Below are 12973 nucleotides of genomic sequence, written 5' to 3'. Positions count from 1 at the left end.
TCTGCCTGCCTTTCTAATGCCAGCTGGAATGAAAGCCTGAAAGTCTCAAGTCAGAGCACAGTTAAAAAAAAAAAAAAAAAAGAAGATGAATGTAGTGTAAGCACATAGACTAGTATACCTTCAAATGCAGAAGACAAGGTGCTGAGACAAGGACAGAAAAGAAGAAAATTAAATGGTGAGGATACAAGCAGTGACTAGGAAGAGCTGGGATTAAGAGACCAAGATCAAGGCTAGCTGAAGAAAGCAGAGCAAATCTTTTCAGTTGAAGGCAGGCCAAACCCTTATGTAAGGAAAATGGGTAATTTAAGATTCCACAATTTTTTGATCTGTTTTGTTCTGTCCTGCTGTAGTGCTGTATCTTTACATTCGCCTGTCCCCTACATAAAGAGTAATCCCATTGTAATGCCATACCTTATTTTTATGAGGAAGCCAATAGCTGAAATATAGTGACTCACCAAGAGTATTTCAGCTGAGTGAACACAGTGATTCTAATAACTGTCTGCTAATTAGCAGGTTTTTGAGATAAAGACAGTTGAATAGCTTGCATCCTCTGACACCCCAAATTAATAATGCTCCAGTAGCAAATAATAAAGTGGTAGAGACTGACATTATTACTTTTTGGTACAGTACAAAATAGATTTAAATTAATCTGGCTTGTTTATCTACACAGTCTAGACCATTTCAAAATGCTGGAAACCTCTGCCTTGGCTCTAACATATGATGCCCTAGAGATCTCTATATAAAACGAAAATAATTTCTCCTAAAGCAAGATGCAAAAATTTATACATTACAATTTTATGAATAAAATTAATTAATCAACAATTCATTACATTCTAAAAGCTTCATCTGACCATAATAATCCTTGTTTGCAGCCCAAAGAGTATTTGGTAATTGCAGAGTGATGGAATAATGTGGATATTTTTTGATTACAGCTCATTACATAAGATAACAAGGAAGAATTTGTGTTTGAATCATAATGAAAACTTAATTGACACCACTCTTCTAAAATATTTCCAATGACTAAGTTTCAGTCTGTGTCTTAATCAATTTTATATTAGAAAGAGATTTCAACGAGATGATGCTGTGAAAATAATTTCATTGCATTACAAAACCTTTGACTGGATCTTCTAAGCAATTAAACTCGAGCCATCTTGGAAATCTGACATAAATGCAATTCTAACTTCAATATTCTTTAAGATTGTACAATTTCAAGTTTCTTTTAATTTTTCTACTACCTTTAATCAAATTTAAGCTTTTGTCTCTCTCTCTCCACTCAAATAGTCTACAATTTATATCTGCAAGATAACTTCAGGAGGGATAGATTCTAGAAACCAGAATCTTGCCTCAGCACACAAGTTAAACATAAGCAACATGGATAATCGTACAAAATTCAGTTATTTTTCTCAGCCATGATTCCCAAAGAGCCTCTCTCAGGACCTTCCCTCTATCCAGACATGCTCCTACTGAGGGTGAGTGTGCTGAGAACTCAGACAGAGGGAAACGTTCATAGAAGCTGAGGCCTCATCCAAGAAAGCATTTCTACCATGAGCTCACCTTTATTTCAGAGACCTTTCTAAAGGCTGTACTTAACAAAATAACAGATAACCTCCTATGGAGATAGGTACCAGGTTGTAACAGGAACAATTACAGTGCTGCCCATCCTTCACATAAGACACACCTGGCTGCCCGAAGTTTTAAAGGGGTAATGGTACATTTGGAATTAAAACACCAGGAGGGAAGAACACAGAACCACCCCCTTGGAAAATGCTGTGCAGTTGGGATTCAACCTGCCTAGCAACAGGCAAAGGCTACCTCACTTCCAGCTGACCTCCTCCTGACTTTTATGAGGATCCCACAGCTTGAATTAGGAGTAACTCAAAACCACTGAACAAGTTTCTATTTAAAGGTACAGCTGGCTTCTATACTAGAGGCACAGTGAAGAAAAGTGCAAACTTCAGGTTTCTGCTAAACAGTTCATTGCTGAACAAGGAAGCAAGAAATAAAGGGCAATCTGGAAAACTAAGAAAAATTGCTTTCTCGTTTCAAGACTCACTTAAATTTCATGCCCTATGTTAAAACCTGTCATAGCTGTTGATAAGGTGATTAAAACCATGCAGTTACAATATCTTGGTCTAGACACTGTAACTGGACTCACAGCCTTGGTACAGGCTTATTTCTCACTGCAGGCAATAAGGAACATAAACTACAAACCAGTGGAGTACACTATGCTCATTAATTAATTAAAATCTGCTGTTTGCAAGAGTATTCTGAAAATTTTAATTTTTTTCTCTGAAAAAGCTTTTGTTTGCTGAGTATGTAAAAAAAAAGCGGATAGAAACCCCTTGCATTTGTGCCAATATGAAAAATCAGAAGAATAAAAAGATGCTACAGAGGGAAAGTTGTTGCTATACATTGTTTCTGGATTCCATGACAGAGACAATTTACTTGGTGCAATTATCCTGTGTATGTTAAAACACCTTTACAGACTAACCAGACCAAAGACAAGCTTACAGCACTCACTACAAGATAATACAAGTTTATATGGAGTCATTATTAGGAATATATATGGTTTATGTGATTCACAGACATACCATTTTTCATACATATACATACACATAAAATATTTTCTAGAACCAAGTAATACAATTGCAGGAAACACAAATTTAAAGTACACTTACAAACAATCTCTATATATGTAAATACATAGTAATGGCCTAATGAACTTTATATTTGCTGAAGAATAGCCCAGCTCCTCTTTGAGTGCTGAAGAACTTCCCCTGCACTGAATAGCATGATGATAATTTTCTGTGTCCAAGCAACATCAAGAACTATGGAGAAATGCATGTGTTTGCCATAAATTAGAGTAACATGTTAATTGTTTTCGCTCCCAAGAATCGATTTCATTATAGGCTTGTGTACTAACTTGTCAAGAATAATAGGAGTAACGTAGTAAACAGAGATAGCATTTATTTTTTTAAAAAAGTTTATTTTTTCCTTAAAAATATTTATACATAGCTTCATTTTGCTTTTATACAGTCATAAAAGTAAGTTTAAAACTCAAGTTTGAACATCAGGATTCCAAGAACACAAATGTATTGACTTCAAAATTAGGTTTAAGCAATCTGTCACACCTTTCCCTGAACTCTCAGAAGGCATTTTACAGTAAGTTGAGCTGATAATAGACTGTGCATTATAAGAAGAAGCAGTCCTACCTGCCCTGTAACCTTCCCCTTTCTTGTGCATAGAAGCTATTTTGCCTTGAACTACAGTATTGCTTCTCTAACCCTCCAGTGATCAGGTCAGGGAGCTAAACTAGTACAAAAATGGGAAAAAACATCTCAGGAAGATGGAATAGATATTAACTGATCTGAACATCATTCACTGTTAAATAGTATGTCCTCATCTTTTGGTGAGGACAAGAGGAAACAGTCTCATATTGTGACAGAGGAGGTCAAGATTGGATAACAGAAAAAACTTCTTCAGCTGAAGGGATGTCAGGCATTGGAACAGCTGTCCAGGGAAGTGCTGGAGTCACCATCCTTGGAGGTATTGAAAAGATTTGCAGATGTGGCACTATGGGACATGGTTTAGTGGTAGACTTGGCTGTACAGGGTTAAAGCTTGGACTCAATGATTTTAAAGGTCTTTTCCAACCTAAATGATTCTATGATAAACCCTGGTCTAAGAAAGCTGCATTGACAAGATGCATAAAAAGAGTATTAATTTTCTTAAATTTAGGTACTCACTCAAAGCAGAATAGGACTGGATGAGCACTAAAAGATTGACACAAAAGGGTTTAAAATTTGTCTCCAGGGTTGAGAGAGACAGTAGTACTACTTCTCAACAGCTAAACAAAAAGCCATCTTAACTGCATTATGAAAGCATAAACATAGAGGTCATAGAAGAAAAGACAACAGTCTCTCTCCTTCTTACAACACATCCCAACAGAATTTCACATTCCATACTCTGGTTTATTTCCTAAGCCTTTGACAGACTAACAGGAGAGAGACATCCTAAAAAGTAACTCTGCTTGTTATTGCCAGATCTTGATTTCTCCAGCCCAGTCACATGTTGCAAGGAGCGACGGCAGGACTGGGTGAAATATTGCACTCACACAAGCTTCTTTATGTGCAGACAAAGTGCGAATAATCCTTGAAGTATGATAGTTGTAGAAAAACACTTTGCCATCTGAACTTCCTGTCACCAAGAGTGTTCCATCTGGAGAAAATTCACAGCCCACTGCAAATCCTTCCACCTGTAAAAGAGTAATTTTTGATGCTGATTAAAAAAGTTCATTGTGGTATGCTGAAAATTAATATAGTACAAAACCCACATATCTTTAAATAAAGATACACTAAAAATTTCTTCAGGTCTTTATTAAGACACAGCTATATCAAAAACTTATTTAATCAAGCCATTAAGCATTCATAAAGTCATCTAATAACTATTTTCTTCAGAGTGCATATGATTCAAAATAGACTGGCACATGGGAAAGCAAATGAAGCAAATTAATATCTATCACTGATTTATAATAAAACACTATTAGCAGACATTAAAAAGCAGAGGTGCTTTAATATCTATCTTCCTTTTAAACTTGGATACTGAGTTCCTGGTGGGGAAGGATACCTTGTGTCCTTCGTATCTTTTCTTTTTGTTGATTCGGTAGGGTCGCTGGGCAGAAAACAAAGCCATGTAGTTCCCGTTGGTCTGAGCTACAAACACAGACTCCTTTGGGTGCAGGGTCAGACTTGGGCACGTGTAACGCTCCTGAAAATTATTTTAAAGGAAGTTTTGTTGTATCAAACAGAAGATTAGTTCAAATGATTCAAGTTACCTCTTGATATATTTGAAAGCCCATGAAGGACAAGGTAAGGACAAGTCATCTCCATATATACATTATATAAAGATATTTAACTCACTACTGACCACTGTAAGTCTTACATCAGGACAAATGCTAGATCAAACCTCTACCCTGTTTTCCTAGATATTGACCAAAATCCCCTATTTCTCTGAGTCATAATTATACTGCAGAATAGCTGCAGAAAGGTAATTCCAACCAGATGGTTCTCCATCATTCTCTTCCTGCCCAAGGAAACCCAAAGTTTGAATGTGAAAGTGAATCTTCTTCTCCCATATCCCTTTCTCCACAGCCATACTGTGCTTTCCACGCTACTTTGTACAGTTCTGAAATCCTCCATTCTTCCAGTTCTGGCCAGACTGACAGGAACAGAAAACATCTGATTGAAACAGACACCTTTCCCCATCCCACTCTTACAAAAAAGAAGAAAGAGGGAAAAAAAAGGATGATTATTAGTCTCCTTATGACAGTGATGTGGGCTGCTGCTGGCTGCAAACTCATAAATACCTGCAGTAGTTAGTAAGACTTGGCTTTACTGTACAGTTCCTATTTAAGAGTGAATTAAGATTACTATCAAAACTCTGCATGGTGACTCCCTCAGAAATCAACTGCTCTCCTAAGGCTTCCACCAGGTCCAAAGCTCTTCTAGTTTCAGCCTAACCTAAAGACAGAGTGCTGAGTTTTGATGCCATGAGAGCTTTGGCTGTAGGATCCTTCTGCATGTGAAGAAGCCCATGGTGGCAGGGACCACTGGAAACCATGGGCTGTGTGGTAGAGCAGGAAGAACATCAGATTGGTTTTGTTGTGTGAATTGAAAGTGAGGGACTGGAAGGAAGTTCTGGGTACTGTAAATTATTAGGCACAGTTCAACTGTGTGTTTCTGCAAGGAAACTGGGTCTGGAATTATGGCATCAGAGAGCACAACACAATCCACAGGAGCACGGTGCTGTCATGCTGAGTATGTTGTAGTAATGGGTTATTTTAGAGCTGTTAACTATTCATTTATTAATGCAGACAAGCAATAGATCAAGTCCTGTTGGGATCTACTCTGTTTGGAGAGCTGAGGGGCTCACTCCCACCTCAAAGGTTTCAAAAGTGAAATTCAGAAAAGTGAAGCAGAGTTTTGCTTATTCACAGTGCAGAAAAGTAGGGGGGGGGGAATTCTGGTCTGTAATTTATATATTCACACTTATTTATTTTTTCCTTTCCTATTGTCTGTCCAAGGTATTGATAGATCCAATATTGTACAAAGACACCATTCTGGAAATTAAGCATGAAACAATCCCATTAATTCATCAACTATGTGTTATTGTCAGCAGAGTACTTTTCATTTCAACCAAAAAGGATCTATATAAAATCCAATCATATTATATTACATAGGATATTAGACTTGGGTTTTCAAAAAGACCGAGAGAGTTGAAATTTTCTATTAACTGCCTTGGTAATCTCCTTTGAAGCTGTCAGCCTTTCTAGACAATTTAGTCCATTAAATGTCTTGCTTGGTTAGATGACTGAGAAATACTGCACCTGCACTGATAAATGCAAATTTTACCTCTGTGATTATTCTGTATTAGGTATCTATATGCATATATCAGGTTGCTATTACTACGTGAATATTAAACTCAATTTGTTAATAACCCTCATTGCAACTGACAAAAATGTATGAAAAAGTGTGGGAAAAGAAACATTGCACTATAGCAGCTACTGCCATGCACCACTGGTAATCCACATTGTCACTGCAAAGTCCTTGCCTAAATATAGCGTAGATGTCAATGAAATAGCACTGAAATGTAAATATTTTAAGCACAAGGAGGTCTCTCAGTCCTCAGGGTTATTTTTTAATAACAATTAAGTGTTAAGTATAAAAACAAAGAAAGTCATCAACTTACATGTAAGGCATCTTATACATCACAAGACCTTACTGAAAATCAAATGCCTTTTTTTCTACACTGGCAAGTATGAAATATTAAATCATGACCCAAACAACAGTAGTTGTTAATCTTACATGAAAAATCTGATTGGAGATTTTGGCAGCACTTTGGAAGTCCCACGCAACGATGGTGCGATCAGCTGAGTCCCGGCTCACTGCATCCGTGCTGGTAAGAAATTCTCTTCCTTCAGGGAGGAAGAGTATATCCAAAGTCTGCTGTACTGCAGCTTTGTACACTCTCAACACCTAGTAGACAAAAGAATTTGTTATTTTTTGACAGATTAGAACTTGATAACCTATGTTTTCCCTTTATGTATTAATAAGTATCTCCATTAAATGACATAATATTTTTAAACATCAAAAGGTAACTCAATTTTAAATGTTGACATACTAGTATTTTAAATAGCTTGGTCAATGAATATAAAGAATCAATATACAGGAAAAATAAATTATACTTTAAAAGCATCAGTTTGTACAATTTATATATTATATGTGTATTTAGGTAAGAGCCTGTTGAAAATTACCAAGGAATTTGAGTAAGACTCAGAAAGGGCTTCAGACAACACATTGTGAATGTGGGTCTACACAAACTCCCTTCCATATTAGAAACTCTTCTAGATTCCCTAGAAGAGGCAAAAGAATCCTTGGCAGAAAGCTGTCCCACTCTGTGAGTTGAGCTTTAAAATGAAGGACTCAGGAAGTTTGGGGTGTCCAAAGCAGCAACACTAAACACAACACTGCATCCAGCTGGGGACAAGCCAGGCCAACCAGAGCAGCAACAAATGTTCCTTAGCTGCCTCCCAGGATGAAAGCCAGCAGACCAGCCACCTCAGGTGTCTGCAGACCAACACACACAGCCTGGGAACAAGCAGGAGAAGCTGGAGCTGTGTGCTCAGCCAGAAAGTGAAAGGGGCCTGAGGATCCTCATGGACAACAAGCTCGACACAAGTGAACAGTGTGCAGCTGCAGCAAAGAAATACAGCTGGGTGCTGGGGGACATCAACAAGGGCATCATTAGCAGACATTGTCATTGTCCCACCCTCGTCAGCTCTTTTCAAGTCACATCTGGAACATTCTGTTCAGTTTCGCCCATGCTATACAAAGACATGGGGACAGGCTGAAGAAGGACCAGAGAAGGGCAGCAGCGATGCTCAAAAGACTGGGAAGCTGCTACATAAGGAAAGGCAAGAGAGAACTGGGCTTACTCAGCTTGAGAGAAAAAGGTTTAGGGGAGACCAAGTTCCAATATTTAAAGGGTGGCTACAAAGATGATGGAAACTCCCTTTTTACAAAGACCTATGTGGAAAAGAGGAGGGGTAATGGGTACACCTGGGGATATTCTGATTGTACACAGAAAGTGGGTTAGATCCATGCAGAAATGGGTATCAGACACAGGATTCTGAATATCCAGCCTGTAATAAACTGGATCTTTAAGAGATATTTTTAATTATTCTAACACATGAACAATTTGAATTTCCTTTCTTTCCATCTTTCTTCATGAAATTCTGTATCTATGTTGTCTAATTTGAATTTTGCAAATCAATACTTTTGCTTTCTTTTTTCTCTGATTTGCCTCCAGTGAAGAGAAACTTCAAGGCAAGTGGCCAGATCAAAGCAAACCATCTCTCTGAATATGGTGATCCTTGAAACTAGGACATGGGAAGACTCCTAGTTATTAATATCTGAATCTCTCTCTCTCAAAGATAGCTAAAAACATAACTGCCTGCACTTCCAACGGGTATTCAGAGGTTAGTTCTTCTTCTTCTGTCACTAGAAAACCAATAGAGTGGAGAAAGTGCTTGAAGCATTATCCTGAAATGACTCCCAACTTTGTGAGTCATTTCAGTGCCTACCTGATACCCCTTATATACCTAGTGACTACTGACTTCAGGTCCCAGACCATTTGCAGATACTTTTTTCTTTAAATAACCACCAAACAAACAATTTTCAGGTGTCACAGTGAAATATCCTAAATTATACCCTTGTTTTACACTTTGACCAATAAAAGAAAAATAACTTCAAGTACCAAACACAACATGAGAACTTCTTGATTTCTTGCCTGAAACTCAAAAAATCTATGACTGTTGGGAAAATGTTCAGAAAGCTGATCCTGCTTTAGGGTGGTGATCTACTTGTGGGTGTCCTGAGGTCCCTTCCAGCTCTGCTTCCTGTGATCTCAGCATGCAGAAGGATGGCAGCAGCAGCTGCTCCTGTTGCTTTTCACAGGTTTTGTGAAATACACAGTTTAGACACATCATGTTTGCATTCAGTGAAGAACCTTAGCCATGTAAGCACTCTACACACCCCATAATAAACAGCAATAAGATGTAAACCTGCACACTCAAAAACTTGCACATTTCTCAGCAATCTGTCTGCTTTTTTTAAGAGTGAATATACAAATGTGTTACTTGCTCTCATCAGATTTTACAGTCTCAGAATCTGCATAATATACAAAGCAATTAAACTTTGTAAAGCCAAAAGGGATATTTCCATATTTATAGCCTCTCCTTTCTCTATGGAGAAATCACCATGCATATTTTCTTCACAGAGTTATAAAAGGAAGTCTATAGTTCATTAGTAAAGCAGAAAATGAAGCTACTTTGTAGGAGCAAAAATGAAAAATAAAAACTCAAACTGAAAAAAAAAAACCCACAAAATATAATAGCTGCCTGGAATGCGAAATGGAAAACCCTACAGAAACCTGACAGCTGTAGGATGAAGTTAAATTGAGGGGAGTGGACACAAAAGTCTGTCTGGACACGACAGCCTGAGGAAGCAGCTACTTAGCAGCAGGCACCTTCTGAGAAGTGACAAGTCCCAACCAGAGAGTCAGCAGGAGCAAGAGCATGGAGCAGCACAAGTGTAGAAACAGGGACAAAGAGCCAGAAACAAAGGCCAGTTAGTGCTGGGAAATGAAGAACAACATAAGGCAATAAATGACAGCAAACTTCCAAATGGATATTCATGGTAGTGATTTTTAATATTTTCTCATTTTAAAGCTGAAAATCACAGACATACTGTTCACATCTTCATCATTTAAAAAAGCTCCAAACTTGTGAAATGTGAGTACTTATCCATCCATATGCTGCGGCCAGCATTGTAAAGGGTTTAGGTTTTGGACTTGCTTTTGACAGTTTTTGGAGCAACAGACACCTCTTGGTAAGGTAAAAGAAGATATTGTGAAGTGGGTAATGTGCAAATACTGTTCAGGTTTGCTGAAAATCTGTTGGGTTCTTACAAAACTGCCATTATCAATTTAAACATTTTCATCAGTAATCATTAAATAATATTGTTTGTCTGTTATTTAATAGGATATTTAAGCAAATTACCTGTGTACCTTAGCTTTGCAACAGGGAACTGTCTATCAAAATTAGTACATTCTTTTTTCTATATGTTTGATACATACCTCCAAAAAACTGTGCAATTTTATCTTCAAACCACACAGTAGGAAGTAACTTAGAACAGTAAATTAACACTTTGAATAGCAACTGGGAAGTTGATACACATAGTATTTCAATTGCCCCATAAAGACAGCTTTCAAAAATAACTAATTGCAATATCCCTGCTCAGGAAAGTACTCATAATTAAATCTGCTTTGTTCTACCTTAGGCAATTAATTCATGACGTGCCTGAGGAACTTGTCTGGGGAAAGCAACAATTTGCCCACCCTGCTGGCTTTAGTTTGTTAATAACAGCTTCTGCTCTTGTCCTACTTGCAGATTTATCACCCATCAGCACTGAAAACCACAGTTCACTTCTTCAATCTCAGAATTTTATGGACATAAAAGAATTCATTTCAAAGGAAGGCCTAACTGTTCCTGGTGTCAACACAATCCAACATAATAACAAAGCTTCTTCAGTAAGGCGGGAGTTCATGGCTGCAGGACCTCAAAAGAAAGGTAATTTAAGCAAATTAAATCCGTTTTAAACAGATTCTTATGGTTCTGGTGATTTGAAAAGCAAACTGTGATGCTGAATTCAAGGCATATATTTCAGATGGGTGTTCTATACTTTTTTGCATTAAGCACATACCATGCACATACTGGTATTCTGTTTGTCAAGAAATCTCAAAGCCTCCACATGAGCAATTCAGAAGCTGCTATTTGCCCCAGCTCTGTGCTGGTCTCTTGTATGCTGTGTGCAATGCACTTTACAAAAAGCACCTAAAATTTTATGCTAGTGATGAGAAAGAAACATGCTTTTATAGTCATTGTCCTGGGCATCAGAAGAGGAGGTCTCAAAACAAATTTATAGGACTACAGACAATATGACTGGTCATCAAAAAAACCCCTTAATCAGTCAGATCCATGGCTTCCAACCTGTAAAATTTGGCATATTTTTTCTTTCATTTCTTGTCCTACCTTTTTAGATTGTATGATTTGGCATGGACCTGCCTCTTCCTACTGACATGCTGGGTAATTAGATCAATGGGAGACCGATTAAATTTCCTCTGTGAAACTGCTACACCATAAACAGTAACAAAAAGTAAATTTTAACTTAAAGAAAAGCTTATTTTTTTACAAAATAGAAGGGGTTTTTATCTATTGCAGTGCAAACCATTTGTGTCAATCTATTTTATTTCTCTTCATGCAGTTAAAAAACTCTGTTTTTCTTTACTGTTTTTTTCCCCGTTTGTAACTGCTCTGTTTTCAGAGATACAGCTCAAGATTATCAAGGGATCTTGAGAATAATTAAAAGGAAAGAAACACTTTTTAATATAAAAAAGGGGTTAACCTTAATCTGGTATTGAGCTCTAAGTCTTCAGATATGAACACTGGCTTTTTTTAAAGTCAATTTTGGATCACTTGAAAAGGCACAATAATCTTGTGATAAAAATCATCAACCATTTATAAGAAAAGAAAAATTTCCCATCATATCTTTTAAAATTTAAAATTATCTCCCCATCTCAAATAGGATAAGAAGTGAAATTCACATATAGGAAAGATACAGGAAGATACAGAATGGTTTTTCTGCGAGGACCTCACAGAAAGTTTTTATCCAAAAACAAGGAATTCTTACTGCAGAAATGAGATGACTGAGGGGAATCTGAAAGAATTTGAAATAAAGTCTGAGCAGCATGGAGAAGGTGAGTAGTTTCCTCCATTAGAAGATTTCAGACTGCAAATGAACAAAAGGCAGCTTCAAAACGCACAGAACGAGATGCTTCTTCAAGCACTACAGATTTAAACTGAATTCCTTGCTAAATGAAGTTGCAGATGTAAAAAGACCAAGAACAACCAATTCGACAGCGTGAAAACTCAAAGTGATCCAAGAAAGACAAAGAGGAAGGAAGCCTCAAACTCTAAGTTGAGAGAGGCCTAGGTAACCATTGCTGGGAATTGTGATAAAGACATTTGCTGTGCTTTGTATTCTCATTCTTCAAAAGTGTATTGGTCACTGCTGGAAGTGCAAAAGGTGTCTAGAAATGAGCTGAAACTGGAACAGCCATTCCCTGACAGTTTCTCACTTGAGCACTCCCACTCCAAAAGAAGGAATGTTGCATTCCTGGCTCGTTTTAGTTCCTCTGGAAGCACAGGAGTGACTCTCCACAGACAGGTGTAGGATTTTCATCTGCATTGCCACCATATGAGGCTCCCAAAAATCACAGCACACTGCTCACCTCTGTGCCACAGACACATAACATGTGCCTTCACACTCAGAAAGGACCCCTGAATGTTAACATTTAAAATCAAATGCCATTATGCAAGTGCAAATATATCCCCACCATATTTCTTTGAACTTTTGTCCATGGATTCAGGAAGGATTTCTCTGAGAAGAATAACTTGAGCTTTCTAAAACACTGCATAAATCATCTTATTTTAATTACCTTGTTCTTCCTAATACCACCAGTACATGACAATGTATTGGCTGTTTCTATAGAAACCAGAAGTGGAAGCAGCTCCATGAGTTTCTACAGCCTTTTTTCATATTTATATGCTATCCAGAGACAAATTCATCAGGGCCTCCTAAATACATGCTATTTAAAATGACTGCATCTCATCTGAAAGAAATTGCAATAGAATGTTTCCAAGGAAACAAATGCAGTGCATTTGCACCTATTAATTTTTTAACTGTGCTTTAACAGCTTGGGCTTATTTCTTTATAAACTCAAGTATGAAGAAATAGCTCACCAACATACAAAACATCTCTTTAATTTTTTTCTTTTTAAGCATAAAGTTGTAGATG

The 12973-nt window shown here is 37.4% G+C and overlaps 1 protein-coding gene across 2 annotated transcripts in view; it reads right to left on the bottom strand.

Moving 5' to 3' along the window:
* Positions 1–2965: 2965 nt before the first annotated feature.
* WDR25 (WD repeat domain 25) overlaps positions 2966–12973 on the bottom strand; it is a 58943-nt gene continuing 48935 nt past the window's right edge. For both annotated transcript variants that reach the window (XM_014871969.2, XM_014871968.2), the window contains exons 5-7: positions 6863–7033; positions 4626–4766; positions 2966–4254 (exon numbers count right to left, since the gene is read on the bottom strand). In XM_014871969.2, coding sequence (XP_014727455.1) covers positions 4033–4254; positions 4626–4766; positions 6863–7033 — 534 coding nt within the window. In that variant the 3' untranslated portion in view covers positions 2966–4032. The remainder of the gene's footprint in view (positions 4255–4625; positions 4767–6862; positions 7034–12973) is intronic.

The sequence above is a fragment of the Sturnus vulgaris genome, chromosome 6 (assembly GCF_052056855.1).
Source record: "Sturnus vulgaris isolate bStuVul1 chromosome 6, bStuVul1.hap1, whole genome shotgun sequence".
NCBI classification, from domain to species: Eukaryota; Metazoa; Chordata; class Aves; order Passeriformes; family Sturnidae; genus Sturnus; species Sturnus vulgaris.
The sequence above is the reverse complement of the archived record's forward strand: the minus strand, read 5'-3'. Positions and strand labels throughout refer to the sequence as shown.